Raw genomic sequence first — 18,119 nt, 5'->3', positions numbered from 1 at the left:
ATGGGCTCCGATGTATGTTGAGCGTATATTCTGCGCAAGACAAAATCTCGCCCTTAGAAGCTATGCTTCAGCCGGCGTGGCCTCGCTTAGGCCGTACCATATCCCCCTCCACATGGTTGTGTAATGGACATCCGATGTGGAAAAGAGAGAGACGTTGGCGAGACCGGGGTTGAGAGTGGACCGTTTGGCAAGTAGATACCAAGGAGCGTGTTGAAGAAGATACGTCGATTGGCATTATGTCAAGGAGCGTGTCCCAACCGCCGCCGTAAACATGTTAGCGTATCGGTCGTTGTGGCCCCGCTTCCGGCCTTGGCCGAGGGAATCGGGGTTCTGCGCGTGCGACTTTCGTATCTATAGACCATTATTAATTGCGTCCTCGTTCACGCTCGGTCTTAATTCGCCGAGGTGTCGATTTTGCGTCTCAACGGTACTTATACATTCTTAAGCTCGGTCTTAATTAGCCGAGGGCAAGTCGTGGTTCCCTCGTCACTCTCGGTCTTAGTTAGCCGAGGTGATCGAGTTTACGTTCGATTGCCGTTGTAAATATCTAGGCATATCGGCTCGTTCCCCGTCGCCCTCGGTTTTAATTAGCCGAGGTGATCGAGGTTTTGGCTCGATTGCATTTTTCGGCTCGTTCCCCGTCACTCCGGCTTTGGCCGAGGTGATCGAGGTTTTGGCTCGATTGCATCTTTCGGCTCGTTCCCCCGTCACTCCAGGCTTTAGCCGAGGTGATCGAGGTTTTGGCTCGATTGCATTTACCGGCTCGTTCCTCCGTCACTCCCGGCTTTGGCCGAGGTGATCGAGGTTTTGGCTCGATTGCATCTTTCGGCTCGTTCCCCGTCACTCCGGCTTTAGCCGAGGTGATCGAGGTTTTGGCTCGATTGCATTTACCGGCTCGTTCCCCGTCACTCCGGCTTTGGCGAAGTGATCGAGGTTTTGGCTCGATTGCATCTTTCGGCTCGTTCCCCGTCACTCCGGCTTTAGCCGAGGTGATCGAGGTTTTGGCTCGATTGCATTTACCGGCTCGTTCCCGTCACTCCGGCTTTGGCGAAGTGATCGAGGTTTTAGCTCGATTGCATCTATCGGCTCGTTCCCCGTCACTCCCGACTTTAGCCGAGGTGATCGAGGTTTTGGCTCGATTGCATCTTTCGGCTCGTTCCCCGTCACTCCGGCTTTAGCCGAGGTGATCGAGGTTTTGGCTCGATTGCATCTTTCGGCTCGTTCCCCGTCACTCCGGCTTTAGCCGAGGTGATCGAGGTTTTGGCTCGATTGCATTTACCGGCTCGTTCCCCGTCACTCCTGGCTTTAGCCGAGGTGATCGAGGTTTTGGCTCGATTGCATTTACTGGCTCGTTCCCCGTCACTCCGGCTTTGGCGAAGTGATCGAGGTTTTGGCTCGATTGCATCTTTCGGCTCGTTCCCCGTCACTCCGGCTTTAGCCGAGGTGATCGAGGTTTTGGCTCGATTGCATTTAACGGCTCGTTCCCCGTCACTCCGGCTTTGGCGAAGTGATCGAGGTTTTGGCTCGATTGCATCTTTCGGCTCGTTCCCCGTCACTCCGGCTTTAGCCGAGGTGATCGAGGTTTTGGCTCGATTGCATTTACCGGCTCGTTCCCCCGTCACTCCCGGCTTTGGCCGAAGTGATCGAGGTTTTGGCTCGATTGCATCTTTCGGCTCGTTCCCCCGTCACTCCCGGCTTTAGCCGAGGTGATCGAGGTTTTGGCTCGATTGCATCTTTCGGCTCGTTCCTCCGTCACTCCCGGCTTTAGCCGAGGTGATCGAGGTTTTGGCTCGATTGCATCTTTCGGCTCGTTCCCCGTCACTCCGGCTTTAGCCGAGGTGATCGAGGTTTTGGCTCGATTGCATTTACCGGCTCGTTCCCCGTCACTCCCGGCTTTAGCCGAGGTGATCGAGGTTTTGGCTTGATTGCATTTACCGGCTCGTTCCCCGTCACTCCGGCTTTGGCGAAGTAATCGAGGTTTTGGCTCGATTGCATCTTTCGGCTCGTTCCCCGTCACTCCGGCTTTAGCCGAGGTGATCGAGGTTTTGGCTCGATTGCATTTACCGACTCGTTCCCCCGTCACTCCCGGCTTTGGCCGAGGTGATCGAGGTTTTGGCTCGATTGCATTTACTTTGTTCCTGGGCCTCCAGCTACATACTCGCTGAGGCTCCCCTTCCGGATCAGTTCTTCAATGGCATTCTTCAGATGCCGGCAGTTATCAGTTAAGTGACCGGTGTGGCCGTGGTACCCGCAGTACTGGCTCGTGTCACCGTCACTCCTCGGCCTGGGAGGTCTTTCCCACTTCTGGCCCTCGTTTTTGCTCAGGGCGAAGACCTCGGCGGCTGATACGACGAGAGGGGTTTTATCATTATACCGCCTCTGTTGGTACGTTCCTGAACTCCACCCGGCGCCCGTCGAGTCTTGTTTCCTGGCAGATTTGTCCGACCGTGACCTATTATTCTCACGGCGTCTTTCATCGGACCGTGACCCGTTGTTGTCACGGCGTCTTTCATCCGGGTTGTCCTCCCGGCGGCTCTTCTTTTCTGAGTGCTCGGCCTCGCTAGGGCCTACCCAAGTCTTGTGATAGTCCTCTACCTTGATGGCCTGGTCGGCCATCTTCCTGGCGGCATCCAAGCTCAGGCCTCCGCACTTGATGAGCTCATTTTTTAAGTCTCCCCTTGGGAGGCCCTTCATCAGCGCGAAGGCCGCCAGTTCGGGATTAATCTCTCGAATCTGCTGGACCTTTCCATCGAACCTCTTCACATAGCTTCGTAGAGACTCACCCCCTCCTGTTTGATAGTTAGGAGGTCCGATGTCTCCACGGCCCTTCTCTTGTTGCAAGAGTACTGGGCTAGAAAGGCGTCCCTTAGGTCGGCGTAATAGTATACCGAGCCGTCGGGAAGCCCCTTGTACCAACTTTGAGCCATCCCATGCAAAGTTGTTGGGAAAACTCGGCACCAGACCTCATCGGGCTGCTCCCATACCGACATGTAAGACTCGAAAGCCTCAGCGTGGTCGGCTGGATCACTATCTTCTTTGTATGATAGAGGTGGTAACTTGAGCTTGGTTGGCACCTGGACTTCTAGGACGTAGGCGCTGAGGGGCTGTCTGACCACGTGTCGAACGATACGCGGCGATCGGCTCCTCGCATTCCTAATCCGGCTCCTCCCCTCGTAGCGGGAAGGACTCCTTCTTCGACTCGGACTTCTCCTCCAACTCTGCTGAGTCGGACTCCTCTGGCTCCTTTGGGGTAAGCCTCGTTCGTGCTGCGGGGACGCTGTCCTCCCATGAGTGCGGGAAGGACTTAGGTCTACCACGCCCACTTTGGGCTCCCCCGGCGACTTGACTGGGTCAGCTTCTCTTAATGCTCCGTTCAAATTTCTCGGAGTCACGTTTTGGGCCCTGGTCTCCTGGACGGTTTCCGCCGCTCTTGTCGGCGTGACAGTGTGAGCAGGCGTATTACTAATTAGGTCCAGGAGCATTTTCAGTTTTGCTACGTCAACCACACGTCCCATGATGGTGACCTGGTTGGCTGGCAGCGGCGTGTCGGGTATTGTTGGCATCCCGAACTCCGGTTGGATTACTCCGTCGGTGGAGGGCTGCACGACTCCAGAATTGTTGAAGGTATCATCTTGGTAGAATGCGGTTTCGTCGGTTACGACTGCGTCTTGTTGTTTCGACATCTTCTTAGCTTTTTGGGTGGGTTTTTGTTGTTTTTTTTTTTTTTGGGAATGAATGTGGCTAGCTTCTAGTAGCGATTCCCCACAGACGGCGCCAATTGTTCCGGGTGTAATTCCAGAGCAAGTATTGTTACCACCCGTGGCTTGTAGAATAATGTCTTGAGTTGAACCCTTCGTCTTTATCGTTCCTCTCGGCCTTTCCTGCAACAATGAACGAACTGAGGGCTTGGCTTTGTGCCAAGCGTACTCACTCCGACGCTCAAGTCAGTAAACTTATGAGATAAGTTGTTACTAGGCTGAATGTATATTGTAGAGAGATAAGGAAGATAATACCAGATGAATAGTGTTTCTTAGGTTAAGTTGTGGATTAATTCCCTCCTTTCCTCAATGAGAGTTGAGGAGTATTTATAGACTTTCACCTTTTGTCACGTAGTGGCCAAGTGGCTAGCAGGTGGAAAGACTGATCTACCCCTCGGCCGAGGGACCTATGGCAGGCCGGCGGGCCCTGTTGACTCACCGCCGAGGGGTCTTGGATATGAGTTCGCGGATGTGTGCCCCGGCTGGCTGGTTGCTCCGGTCGGGACCCATCTGACAGGCCGACAGGCCTCGTCGGTTAGGCTGCCTAAGCCGTTGACTTGCTGTGGATATCTTTGACCTTGCTCAATATGTTGACTGGTCAGCGGGTGCAGAATATGCCCCATCAATTATAAATAAAATATGTGATTTTGAAAATGTTGTTACTCTATATTATTATTTTCTTTTTTATTTCCTTTTGAAAATAAACGGGATTAGCACAACTTTCTTTATTCAAAGCGTCTTATTTGTGACGGGCTAATCCCCTCACAAGCTGAAGACCTCTCACAAAAAGGGAGAGTGGACAAGGTGGTGCACCCCCCATGTGCTTCCCACTCACCTCTAAATGGGTATTTTGTGAGAGAAAACGGTATCCGTCACAAGCTTGCGACGGATATCGCCCGTCTTCAATGAGATTTTGTGTTCTTTATTAGCTAGGTAGCACGGACACTCCTCTTAATCGGCGTTCCCGTGTCGGACACGACACTCGTCGGACACACGTCAAAACGTGTCGGACACTTGTAAAGCCGTGTCTAACTTTCATCTTTTATTTGGGCACGTGTCCGACACGTGTCCATGGTATTTTAAGCCGTGTCCATGGTATTTGGACACACCTTCAAACGGAATCAAGTTGAGTTTAAGGTAAATGGCGTGAATTGTTATATGGTTGAATTTGGTGGGGAAATAAGTTGAATTGGGGGTAAATGATGTTCTTTAGACTAGTAATGAGATGTCGAAATAGATTGATTATAAGTTGGTTTTTGGTTTTGGAAATGAGAATGAGTTATAAGTAACGTCAAGTTTTACCTTCACTTATTTAAATTTAATATTCAATACTTTTTCAAAAATAAAATCGCACATAAATAACTATAAAATATATATATTATTAAATTTAAATGATGTGTCCCGTGTCCTAAATTTTATGGGATGCCGTGTCGCGTGTCCGTTTTGTTGCTAAACCGCTTACCTCTTTAAAGAGCACCCGCTACAAAGCGATTAATCAAATATTATGGACAATGAACAATCCCTTAGACCATCCCCAAGCAAAGGTCGCGCTAACTAGGTCGCGACCAGATTTTACTATTAATCACACCTTATTAACCTTAACTCATTTTCACCCTCCCAAGCAGAAGGTCGCGACCTAGGTCATCAACCCAATCATTATCCACTTTACAACATTCTCAATCATTTTTTTTTAATTGTTCCACCAATCAAATTTGACATAGGAGTCAAAAGTGGTCAATTTGTTCAAGTATGGTCACAAATTGACCTTTGGTCACAAATTAACAACTTTGGTCACCAATTAAGATTTAATTAACTCATTAACACTTGTGGCCAAAGAAATCATAATGCAAAGCGATTGGCCTTTTAACAGGGATGGTCTTAAGTTAATGTTGGCCGGTGTAGGAACGTAGGATGACACGTACAAAACAATACTCCCGACTTAAAATTGTTGGAAATTGACACATGTTTTTGTGGTGCACGCCATTTTCCATTAAATATACACTTTTATGTACGTAAGAGTTATGAGTAGTTTGACCACAGTCCATATTCCACTTTCCTAATCTCTTCATTTTTCACAATCCTCTTTTTTTATTTGATTCCTATGTTTCTATTCAATTCGTTATTCATTCACACATCTTTTCATATTCACATTCAATTATCAATCTTCTCACTATATAAATCCCATCATTTCCTCTTCTTTCTTCATCACTTGACCATTTCTCTTCATAATTTCTTCATCAAAGTTGATAACCCACATCAAAAAAATGGCTTGTTCATCAACTTTAATCTCTAAAACCAATATTTCTTCTTCTCTAATTTCATCACCTACTCCTAAATCTCTTGCATTATCTTCAACTACTACTTTTGCCAAACTTGCTTTTACAACTTCCGGTAATTCATTTACTAATAAGAAACTCAAACTCAACTCTCAAAACAAGGTTGCTATCAGATCATTTACTTGCAAAAATCAGGCCAATTCTTCTCAACCTTTACCAAGTAATCATTTCGTTTATTACGCTTTGATTTTATTTTTTAGTATAGTCAGTGAGGGAGCAAGGGGCAAATTTTTGTCGAAATATTGCCTGTCGCCCTAGCTAGATTTTTGAATTATCTTTTCTAACTCAGCTATTTGGACCAAAGTAGTATATATATTACATAGTCTGTATGAGGTGATGATGTTATAAATTGTTGGATAATTTGCAGCTGAAAAGGTTCAAGAATTCAGTGTGTATGAGATTAACGAGCGTGATCGCGAGAGCCCTGCAATACTTAAATTGAGCAAGAAGCCTGTTTTTGCACTTGGTGACTTGATTCCTTTCACTAACAAGGTACGGACTACAGAGTATCGTATTAATCGACTGTAATATTGTAACGGACCTTATACTACAGACTACAGTAGAAATAATATATCACACATAACTGTCAAACTGAGAAGAGTATTTTCTAACTATTTTTGAAACCGTCTTTTCTTAACTTTTATAGTATATATACTCAGTATCATAATTAAACGTAAATAAATGTTTAATTGACAATGGTTACATTTTAATAAACAGGTATACTCAGGGGACCTGCAAAAGAGGCTAGGAATAACAGCAGGATTATGCACATTAATCCAAAACAAGCCAGAAAAGAATGGAGACCGATACGAAGCAGCCTACAGTTTTTACTTTGGTGACTATGGTCACCTTTCAATCCAAGGTCCGTACTTAACCTATGAGGACTCATACTTAGCCGTGACGGGCGGTTCTGGGATCTTTGAAGGTGCTTATGGACAAGTCAAGTTACATCAAATTGTGTACCCATTCAAGATATTCTATACATTTTACTTGAAGGGTCTTAAGGGTGATTTGCCTCAACTGCTTCTAGGAAAGCCTGTTGAGCCTAAGCCTGATATTGAGCCTTCTCCTGCTGCTAAGGCTACTCTTCCTCAGGGTGTTATTCCTAATTTTACTGATTAGGGTAATTAATTAATCTCTATGGTTTAATTAGTTTTTAATAATGATGGATGATGAGGAAACAGTGTAGTTTTGTTGTGGTGATTGTTGTTGCATGCCTTGTTGGGATTTTGTCATTGGATGGAAATAATGGTGTGTCCATCAACAACTTTTGTTAAGGATTATTAATCCATTTTTCTTTATGTTTTTGTTATATCTAATTCCAAACAATCTCTTGATATCTCAATGAGCAATCCTAATCCTAACTTCTTTGAACATAGGAAGGATTTTAGGTTACAACTCCAAAAATTTAACCCTAAAATTTTAGGTTATCGTTTTTATCATATGTTGCATGATGTATATCGTATTTATCAATCGCTATAATATCAATTATTTCTTTCGTAATACAAATTTTACCCATTTCAGTACATTTTCTCCAAAAGCTTCCATGAATTTTCGTAGTAAATTTTACCCATACCTAGAAAAAACCCAAAAATTATTTCCTCTCAAATTATCATCGCTACACCTTTCAAATTGATCTTAGTTTTTCAATTATCAGTACATACTTGGCCCGTTGGCCGGAAACCACCTATTACGAATGTTTATTGGGGAGGGATGTGATACTTGTACAAATTCCCTTAATAGCAAAGTATAATCGCACCATGGATTGTCGTGGTCGTATTACACATCAAATTTGAACTGAGATTTGTAACAATTGTATAGTAGTTGCAGCACGTTGTTATAATAAGGCACCTTATAATAATTTTCACCATATAGCAACAAAATAATGTAACTATGATTGTTGCAGTACATGATGGAATCATTATGAGCTTGTCATGGTTAAAAGTTGAGACTCTTGGGAGAGAATTTTAGGAGACGAGAGAAAAAAGGGAAAATGATCGGGGAAATAAAAGGGGTAAAATTGTCAACTGCATACTACCATGAGTAAAATATGTACTGCGAAAATCAATACTTTTTTTTTGGTACATACTATAATATCAATCATAAACAACCTAAAAAATGCACTAATGGATAGTGGTTTTAAAATTTCTAAAGCAGATGATTACTCTTCCGTTGAATCTAAAACAAGAGCTTCAAATTCAGCGAAGGATTTCAACTCTGGGATAATGGTTTTAAAATTTCTAAAGCAATTTGATATTACAAAATCACTATAAGGCCCTGTTTTTTCCGCTTTTTAGAAATTTGAATGAAATCAATGAATCGAATCGAATGGAGTGAATCGAATCAATCGAATGAATCGAATCAATGGAGTGAATCAATCAATCGAATCGAATGGAGTGAATGATGAATCGAATCAATAGCCGTGAAATGAATCGAATCGAATGAATAAAGCTGAATTGAGCTGAACTAAACTGAAATAATCATATTAATATTATTAATAATAATAATATTTAATATTATTGTTATTGTTATTATCAACTATAATAATAATAATATTCATAGTATAATACTATTTATACTAAAATTAATATTTTTAAGAAAAAAATTATAATATTATACTCCCTCTGTCCGGTAATTTTTGTCTATTCCATTTTGGGGTGTCTCATTCAATTATTGTCCTTTCTATTTTAAGAATGAACTTGATGAACAATTTGATCATTCACACTCAATTTGGTCCGCTTGTCATTTTATAATTGGCCCCTCCTCTTTCCCTAGTTTTCGTGCCAAAACCAAAGGACAACAATTGACCGAGATAGAGGGAGGAGTATATGAATAATCATAAATTATAATAATGAAAAAATAGTAATTTTTTATTACAATTTTTTACTAATAATATTCTTAATAACAATAATAAATAATAATGTCAATATTAATAATGATATTAGTAAAAATAATTGTTTCGAATAAAAACACTCAAGTAAGCGTTGCTCGAATCCGGGTCGGGTCAACGCGCTCCTCTCAGACGATGACACCTCGAACCTATGCTTGCTCTCTCCGGATAGATCTTTCACGCGTAACAAATAAGGCCTCAGAGGGTTCGCAATAGGTCCTTCTCTGATGCCTTACGGTACTGGTGGATAGTTGGGACCTTGCTTGAAGCTAAGGTTTCCGTGCCATCTCATAGTAGCTCGAGTAGTCTTACTTCTAGAGAGAGGAAGTTGTTGGTGAGAAGTATTTTACCATTGATGGGTGAATAATGAGGTATTTATAGATTTCTATGTGTACCTCAAATGATGGCTGGCAAGCATAGTTACCATATTCGCTATGAATACGCCTTATCGATTCGCGATTCGCTTATAGAAAATGTGTTATATGTATTTTCAGTAATCAGTTGATAGAATTCGCTTTTAACAATTCGTGATTCGTAGAGTATCAAGCGAATCCGTAACCATGTTGGTAAGCGTGTTGACTTGTATGACCCCGTATTGGCTACTAGGTCAAGTCGGTTGGGCATGCCCCATCAAAAATATTAATAATAAATGTTATTAATTTTAATAATAATAATACCAATAATTATAACAACAACAGCAACAACAACAACAATACTAATAATACTAATAATAATAATAATAATAATAATAATAATAATAATAATAATAATAATAATAACAATAATAATAATTAATAATAAATAATATTATTATTAACATTAATAACATTATTATTCATTTTAACAACAACAACAATATTATTCATTTTAATAATAATATTCATAATAATAATAATAATAAATAAATTATTAATAACATTATTATTAACACTATTATTAAATATAATAATAATAATAATAATAATAATAATAAAGAATAATATTAAAAAAATAGTATTATTGATAACAAAATTAATAATAACTATTAAATTTAAGATGAGTAATTTGAAATGAAAGTGAACTTAATGGAGTGAATCAATCAATCGAATCGAATCAATCAATCAATGGAGTGAATGAAAGCCAAATCGAATCGAATGGAGTGAATCGAATCGAATCGAATCAATGGAGTCAATCAATCGAATCGAAATAATCAATCAATCGAAATAATCGAATCAAGTAGGTGAAAATAAGCCAGAAAGAACAGGGCCTAAATAGCAATACAAAACAACCTAAAATATGCACATTAGGCCAGTAAGTGGATTATACATCTGATGTACTACCTCCAATTCTATAGTTTTTGAGCATTATAATAAAAATTTTGAGTTTTGTTTTAAAATTTCTGAGTTTCACTATAAAGTTTTTGAGTTTATTCACTTAAACATTAAGCTCTAAAAAATTACAATAAAACTCAAAAACCTTGCATATAAGTTTAGTTAAATTTGAGTTTTGACGGAAAAAAATTAAAATCTAACTTATAACTTTAATATGCTAAAAAAAAATGCACATGCTCAAAAACAAATAAAGTTTAAGGTAATAAGCTCAAAAAAAATACATATATGCTCAAAAACAAAAAAGTTGGAGGTAGTACATCCGATAGTATGTTCCTTTTTCTCACATTAGGCTAATGTTTTTCAAAATTTCTAAAGCAACTTGATATTGCCTGAACGGTGCAATCATAATGTATTTTTTTTTTCTATTTCTAACCATATGATGACAAGAACGAGTGTCATCCAACAAAAAAAATCCAAAAAATTACTTTTTTGGCCAACGTGTACAATAGTATAAAATCCTAATCTCAATTTAATGGAATAAAACCAACTTAATTAGCAACTAAATTCAAACAAAATAAACCAAAATTGACATCAAAACTAGCATTTAATTAAACACATAACATAGAACGATACAAACAAAAATCTAATAAGACTTCTCTCTAAAAAAAAAAAAAAAACTCCCGCTTCTCGGTAAAAAAAAAAAACAGACTACACCTAGTCGGTCGCCGAAGATTGTGCCGTCATGTGTGGCCTATCGCCGGTGACCACTCTCTCAAATCCCTTTCCAACCAATTGTACGTAGTTTTGGGTATTTTAATTGCTCTAAATCTAGGAATTTCCAACAAACAGCTTGATCCCAGTGATCGATTCTTTTGTTTTAAGGTTTGTTCATGGTGTGAGTTACCTTCTTATCACTCCCTTTATCCCCGTCTTCCGGGAGCACCATTCTCCGTGCATGCAACTTGGGAGGGGAATCGTCTTACTGGATCTCTTTTTTCCATGCATGCAACTAGGGAGGTGTTTTCCTCACCCCTCACCCCTCGCCCCTTCCTCCACCCCTTAGGCTTCGCAGTCAGACCTTGATGAAGTCTGTTGTTGCGTGTTTATGATTAAGGGTCAGATCGTCCGATACAACGTTCCCCTCTCCCTCGCCCTTTTCCTCGCCTATTGTTGTCTCTTTTCTGTGTGGGTCCGTCTCCCGTTTTGGTGCATGCATGTGTGATCCGGGTGGTTTTTGGTCTGTCGCGGACCGTCTAGAAGTGTCCTAATGGCGGCTCTTGTAAGTGTCTTTGATGTTGTCTGGTCTTCTGTTAGATCAAGGGGTTTTGGTCGGATTTTCTGTGTTCGGTCTTTTGTTATCGTTTTACTGGGTATATTGTGTTTTTAGGATCTGGGAGTTTATGAGCAGTTGATGATGGTTTTTTTGTTGTTGTGGATGGTTGGATTTGAGGTGGTGGTCGTTTTTCTTAACATTATGTCGTCTCATTTTCTTTTAATATCGTTCTACGTGGTATAGAGCCATCTCCAACGGATGTAAGCCTTCGTGGCTTACTTTCCCATTAAAATTCTACACTCGTGTGGCATAAGGGCACCTCGTTCTTACCTCACGACATCTTAATTGATCCAGTCTCATGAGTGAAATGTTAGTTGGGTTGATGATTTGGGTGAAGATGCTCATGACCAGGCCATTGTTCTCTATCATCAAGTTGCGGATAGCAATGGAAATCGCTCCCTATTAGTTGTTCTTTATTAGGAAACTATTACTCTATTATTTCTTATTCGGTTTTACATTGTAGTACTTGAGTATGACTTTGAGAGCCATATTACTGAAATATAAGACCATTTCGCACGGTAAAAAAAGAATACCGTTTTAAAGGTCGCGACTCACGACCCGTAACCGAAACGATGCAAGCCCAAATAGCGCGTGAAGGAGGAAAACTTGTTGCATGGTATCAACTCAAATGCGATTAATTAGCCAAAATTGTGATATACGGAGTAGTAAAAACACTCTTGAATTCAATCAATATTCAACCAAGACTCAATTATGACTTTCCTTCCTCTATCTCTCTCTCTTTGTTAGATCTTTCTCTTTCTTCCTAATTTTCAATGTCTATCATTCCTTGAACAAACAATTTTAATGGCGAAAAGGGTTTGATAGATCAACAAAAATTGCAATCGATGGTGTGTACAGTTGAAGCTAGAAAGCTCAATCTTTCTATTTCTTCTTCTTCTTTTCCAAAGGTCATTACTTCTCTTCTCTATGAACCCACTTCTTTATCTTTAGCTTTAATTCATTCTGATTCTTCTTTTTCTTTGATTTCCCCCTTTTCTCCCTTTTCAATTAACTCTATTTCTCCACAAACCCTAATTTCCCCACCTATTTCCTCTGCTTGTTTTGTGCCCCTTTCCCCTAACCCTAAATTTCAAGGCTGCCCAGATGATAAAGATGTTGTATTTGTCACTGCTGGGTCCCACAATGGTGGTACCAAGGTTTTGTTGAGATTTTATGTCATGGGTAAAGGTAAAGTTACTGGCGGCAAATTTGGGATTGTTCAGGTGGGTTGTAGTCAGAATGGGGTTTCTTTTGATAGGAAATTGGGTGGTGTTATTGTCGATGTTACTCATGGTATAAAGGTTATGCTATGTGGCTCTGTTAATTACTTTGCTGTTTATTCCGCTTCTGTGGCGAAATTGATGGTTTTTGGGGTAAGGTTGGCTGGGGATGGTAGGAGGGAGTTGAGGTTGGTTAAGTGTGCTGTGATTGAATGCCAGTTTCCTGTGATGTCGGTTTCTGTTTCGTTTGGGTGTTTGATCATGGGGGAGATGAAAGGTGTTAGGGTTTTTCCCTTGAGGGCATTGGTGAAAGCGAAGGTTGGTAGTAGGAGGAGTTCGCGTTTGGTGAAAGGAAGAGTTTTAAACTCAAATGAGGAGAAGCATGAGGAAATCAATGTTAAGTTGGACGGACGAAAACTCAAGGTGCCTAATGGGGTAATAAAGCCTCTTTATGAAAATCACGAGTTTGGTAAGAAAATTAAGAATGGGGCAAAAGTGGACTCTTCCAGGTTCTTGGCTAATGGTGATGTTCATAATGTTATTGGAGTTAAGTCAAATGCAAATGCTGATGACAGTCATCACGTCACCGGTGAGTACATATGACAATGCACCATTTATTGTTCAGTTCTTCTATGTTTGTGTGATGTGCTTGAACTGTTATTCAGTTGTCTCTTTCTTTCTGAGATCATAATCCTTGGCTTATTGTCTTGATACTGTGATTCTTCTCTAGTACTACATAATGCTATTTTGGGTTCTTCTTGGTTATGATTTTCTGATGAGAGTGTTATTATAGAAATTTCGGGATGTGTTATGGGATTTGTATTGCTTTATGCTGTCTAGATGAGCGGAATATGTACTTCCTGAGACTATTTGGTTTTAGCTTGTATAACAAAGATTGCTATTTTGTTTCTGCCTTTTTGATATTTGATCTTAAATTTTGGATGATCCTTGTTATCTAGATTATGTACGATATTTATTCTCTCCGTAGTAACTTCTGAAAGTTTTGCTTAAACATCTTCGGTTCTTCCTTGCCTTTAATCTGCTGATAAATTCCACTTTTGATGTTCACTTTCATTTATTTCCCTACAAAGTTTTCTCATGTGGCAACAAAGTTACTCTTTTGCTCCCTTAATGCACGCTTGTTGTCATTTAGCTGTTCAGTGATAACTAACTTTTTTAGACCTTTGATGGTAAGAATAAAGCGTTGAAATTCTTAATTGTGCCATTGGCTACAGCAGCTGATCTTCTTATGTGACTCCAGTGAAGCCGAGGTCTGTAAAACTACGACAAGACTCTGGTGAATGGGGTATTCAGTTTGTTTCTTTCAACAATACCATTGATGAAGGGGTGAAATCCAGAGAGCCCCAATATGCAAAAACAAAGGCAATCTCCATACAAGCTGTATCACCACAGAGGTTTCTTGTTCTGGATTCAGATGGAGATTTGCACGTTCTTCATTTGTCAAAGTCCGGGATTGCTCAAATGAGGCGTGTACCTGCCACAATCAAAGTACAGCAATTGGCTGCTTTTCCTGATTCGTCTGCCAGTATGTTGTCCTAATTTATACTCCCTCCTATTCTGCCTATTGTTCCCTCTTTCCTTTTTCATGCTAGTTGAGTTTTGTTCTCTTTTTCCTTATTTGGAAACCTTTGTGTGGACCAAATTCAATTCCATGTGGGTAGGGTGTTTTGTGTGGTCCAAATTCATTTCCTTAATTTTGTGCAAAAAGAAAGGGGAACAATAGGCAGAATAGGAGGGAGTAGTAGTTTTTGAGAGGAAATGCTCGTAATAACTTGTTTGATAACCGCTTTACATTACCTTTCTTTCTATCATTCATATCGGTTTCTGTGCAAAATAAAGGTTTGATGATCATAGTGGAACATAGGAATTAGTAACTCTGTTATTCTAGATCAATCTTGCGACATTCTGTTATCTACAGTTAATGTTTTTTCTACTCAAATATAGGAATACTGGAAGATATTTTAAGATAATGTTTTAATGTTTCTTGACAAAGTGGATAAATAGCATAACATCTCAGTGCACAGTGATACAAGTTTCACTCAATTTCAGATGATTTCTTGTCTCTAGCCTAAACTGATAGCTGGATTTTGTTTCATGCCTTACAGATTCTCGTGTTTGGATGTCTGACGGACTAAATTCAGCCCACATTTTGACAATGCCATGTCCAGATACCCCCGATAACGAAGACAGTTGCAACAACGAAGAAAAGATCTCCCACTATTCAGGTTTGTACTAATATCAAGTTTCAAAGATGGTGCGTTAGGTAGGAAAATAGGTTGTTACTGATGACGATGATTTACCTAGTTGAACTTTATTGAGTTCTATAGTTGAGTGTTAAGACTTTTTATATTAAAAGTAGCGGAATCCCCCTGTTCACCAGAAGCCAAAGAAAGTAATTGATGGACTGGGAACAATTATCTGGTCTCTTAGGTTCAGTTTTTGACTGCTTTCTTTCCATTGCTAGTTACTGAAGTAATATTTACGAGCGAGAACATTCAAGCTATGATTGCAGTGGCTGCAAATGCTGTCTTGCTTCTGGGGCAAGGTAAGTATAGTTCATTACTCAGTTTCATTTGGCCTGCGCAAAAGGAATTAATCATAGTTTGAGCCTATGCTACTCTTGTACGGTTATACAAGTGCCAAACTCGGCTAGTTTATGAGAAGCACTCGTGTTTTTGGCAAACGTGAAAAGTTTCATATCCATTTGCGAGTGCCGTGTGTTTGACACAGGCACGCAAGGTAATATGAAACGGTGGAGTAACATATGTTTGAGCAATAAGGAAAGATATACTATTTCTTGCTTATAATTGTAGATCTGGGTCATATTGTTGATAATGTAATGCTTCACTGTTATCATGTTTGTCTGGCCATACATGTATTAGAGACTGATTTTTCCTTTTCAGATAGCTTATACGCCTATGCAATTTCATGAAGTTGCTTGAGGTCTTATACTGGTAAGTCAACTGTCTCCAAGCTTCAGCTCCTATAACTCTAGCCCGAAATTCTGGGTTAGTTTGAAATTAACTTTATTCCTTTGAAATTCAGTCTGTTAGATTCTTTATTTTATTTTCTTCTATTTTTCGCATTCAGTCTCTCATCAGTCTGGAAATGCATAAAAGCAGCTACATCAGTGAATTATGACTTGATTACATGGATTCAAACTTCTCGTGTTTTTGATCATCATCAAGTATTTTGAGTAATTGGGCTCCATGATCGCTTTCTGTTTATAATGTAAGTTGTTAATTCATCCCATTTCTATTGTTCTCATTTAATTTTGGTGGTTATCTGGTTTTTAACTTAAACCATTAGTTTCTCCATATATGCATATATATAATGTAAAATTATCCACGTTTGCTTTATCAAAATTACTATTTTCATATTATATTGTAAAATGTTGTAGCTATTATATATTGTGATAAAATGTCGGTCACAGCCAACATTTCTTAATCCCCAAGGTCAAAAGGGGGACAATGTAAATTGAATTGAAGGAGTACATGCTCGCCCTGTATCTCTGTTGTGTTTGCATCAAACCCCTCTCTTTATTTTTATTTAGTTATTCATCTTGACTTTTATTCTGGTGCATCAGGAATCTATCCGTAGCGTTCATTCACGTGTCTATCACAATCCATTGATCTTATCCCTGTCAGAGTTACCGAAGTCGTGAAATACAGTTCATATGTTTCTACTAATGGGCCTTTTGGAAGGGAGCTCTTTCAGGTGTCTACATATCTCTTTATGTGTTTGCTTTCTTTGTAATACATGATTTATGTTCTTAGTTTGGGGTACAAGCCAATTGACTGGGCAGGTTGTTGCCGCGAGCTAAGAAATGGGTCCTAGGTGTCAACTCTCCTTCTCTGTAGAACATAGCTTTGAGAACATGGGATTTTAATTTATAAATTCATGGGTTAGAAAAATATGGTAGTAGACTAACCGATCAGACACGTTCGACACTCAAACATGACACGATCTAAACTCTTCATTTGAAGCGAAAAACTTGAATTATGAAAAGCCGGACTCAAATCTTATACTTAGAACACAACCTAATCCGATACTGACACCGAGTCTAGGAACTTAGTTTAGAAGATTGAACTGCAGGTAATGTTACATGAGATGCATCAAAGGTAGGGATTAGAGGCTTAGACACTCATAGTTCATAAATGTAATGTTGATGAGCAACGTGGAAGAGTATTTGGTGAACGCTAGTTGATATTTTGGTTGCATGCTGGATTTCTATATATTTTTGGTAATTTTTTCTACCTATGATTGGTTTCATGGGTCGTTTTGTGTTAAAAATAAGTATGACCATTATATATTTTTACTATAAATATGTGATAGTCTTATATTTTTGAGCCCGCTAGAGTTTTGAGCCTAGCTCCGTCCCTGCTTAAATCTACTTGTTGTGATTAAACAATTTTATGTCTCCCTCCTTCCCCTCTAAACTCAAATTTTCTAAGTTTCTAACCAAACCAAGGAATTGAGTCCGAGTCCTCTCCAGTTCCCACCCCTTTCTTTCCCAGGGCTCTCTTACTCGCCAAATCATTCCATAGCTCCATCCAAAAAAAGGTTAAGAGTTATAAGGAGAAAAAAACACTATATCATCTCGTGAGGTCAAGTTTGTGTAGATTATAGGTAAAATTCGAAGATATCTCTTTTTGTTGTTGATGCCAAATCTTTGTGGGGGGGATCCTTAACAGGGAAATATTGTGATGATATGTGGAATGCCTGGAAATGGTGCTCATTTGAAATCTTACGGCTGACTGACCTATTCCGGTGACTCAAGCAAGCTCCGTCATTGAGCGTTTTGTTGCTGGTGCTCGGACGATCTCTGTGGAACCTGTGGCTGGTCAAAGGTCTTAGAAGTCAGGCAGGCAGGTTGGTATCTTGTAACTTGCAGCATTATTTCAAGATAGGCTCTGTTTGATTTGAATGAGACTCCAGTTTATAGTGCAAAACCCTTAGTTTAATGGGGAGGAGTTATAGAATATGAAAAGCACAATGTTTGTGGATTTTTGTTTCTGTTGGTTCTGCTGCAAATCATGCAAACATTAATTCTCATTTCATATGTTAATGGATATCGAGTCTCTTTTCCATGTCATGATTGTTTGTGTCATGTGCTCTCGCTACATGGACAAACGGTAATGTTGGGGCATCCTATCGGAAGTTTTGGTTGGTTGGATGCCTTTTTATTTGATCAGTAGTTTATTATAGCGCCAAGAATGAAGTGGATTTCCATCAATTGCAAAACCCTGGC

General features: G+C 40.0%; 2 protein-coding genes across 3 annotated transcripts; both read left to right on the top strand.

The window, feature by feature from the left end:
- Positions 1-5,778: 5,778 nt before the first annotated feature.
- Positions 5,779-7,354, top strand: LOC141604667 (allene oxide cyclase, chloroplastic-like). The gene is made up of 3 exons (XM_074423115.1): positions 5,779-6,254; positions 6,462-6,586; positions 6,812-7,354. The coding sequence occupies exons 1-3, from the start codon at positions 6,023-6,025 to the stop codon at positions 7,214-7,216; spliced, it is 762 nt and encodes a 253-aa protein (XP_074279216.1). The 5' UTR covers positions 5,779-6,022; the 3' UTR covers positions 7,217-7,354.
- A 4,923-nt stretch (positions 7,355-12,277) lies between these two features.
- Positions 12,278-17,963, top strand: LOC141604644 (uncharacterized). 2 transcript variants are annotated; one of them, XM_074423091.1, is made up of 8 exons: positions 12,278-13,436; positions 14,109-14,393; positions 14,974-15,093; positions 15,333-15,413; positions 15,772-15,822; positions 15,959-16,099; positions 16,455-16,585; positions 17,563-17,963. In XM_074423091.1, the coding sequence occupies exons 1-5, from the start codon at positions 12,473-12,475 to the stop codon at positions 15,798-15,800; spliced, it is 1,479 nt and encodes a 492-aa protein (XP_074279192.1). In that variant the 5' UTR covers positions 12,278-12,472; the 3' UTR covers positions 15,801-15,822; positions 15,959-16,099; positions 16,455-16,585; positions 17,563-17,963. The 2 variants fall into 2 exon arrangements, with proteins under 2 accessions (XP_074279192.1, XP_074279183.1); XM_074423082.1 differs by lacking the exons at positions 15,772-15,822; positions 15,959-16,099; positions 16,455-16,585; positions 17,563-17,963 and having other exon boundaries at positions 15,333-15,579.
- The last annotated feature ends 156 nt before the right edge of the window (positions 17,964-18,119 follow it).

Source organism: Silene latifolia, chromosome 1, assembly GCF_048544455.1.
Source record: "Silene latifolia isolate original U9 population chromosome 1, ASM4854445v1, whole genome shotgun sequence".
In the NCBI taxonomy this organism is placed as follows: domain Eukaryota; kingdom Viridiplantae; phylum Streptophyta; class Magnoliopsida; order Caryophyllales; family Caryophyllaceae; genus Silene; species Silene latifolia.
Note: the sequence above shows the minus strand (reverse complement) of the source record. Positions and strands in the feature narration are given on the sequence as shown.

What these genes read in the sequence shown, in the direction of transcription:
- LOC141604667 (XM_074423115.1), top strand. Translation starts at nt 6,023, where the DNA reads ATGGCTTGTTCATCAACTTTAATCTCTAAAACCAATATTTCTTCTTCT. An exon ending in TTCTTCTCAACCTTTACCAA is followed by an intron (nt 6,255 to 6,461) that starts GTAATCATTTCG and finishes GATAATTTGCAG; the next exon opens with CTGAAAAGGTTCAAGAATTC. An exon ending in TGATTCCTTTCACTAACAAG is followed by an intron (nt 6,587 to 6,811) that starts GTACGGACTACA and finishes TTTAATAAACAG; the next exon opens with GTATACTCAGGGGACCTGCA.
- LOC141604644 (XM_074423082.1), top strand. Translation starts at nt 12,473, where the DNA reads ATGGTGTGTACAGTTGAAGCTAGAAAGCTCAATCTTTCTATTTCTTCT. An exon ending in TGACAGTCATCACGTCACCG is followed by an intron (nt 13,437 to 14,108) that starts GTGAGTACATAT and finishes ATGTGACTCCAG; the next exon opens with TGAAGCCGAGGTCTGTAAAA. An exon ending in TTTTCCTGATTCGTCTGCCA is followed by an intron (nt 14,394 to 14,973) that starts GTATGTTGTCCT and finishes CATGCCTTACAG; the next exon opens with ATTCTCGTGTTTGGATGTCT.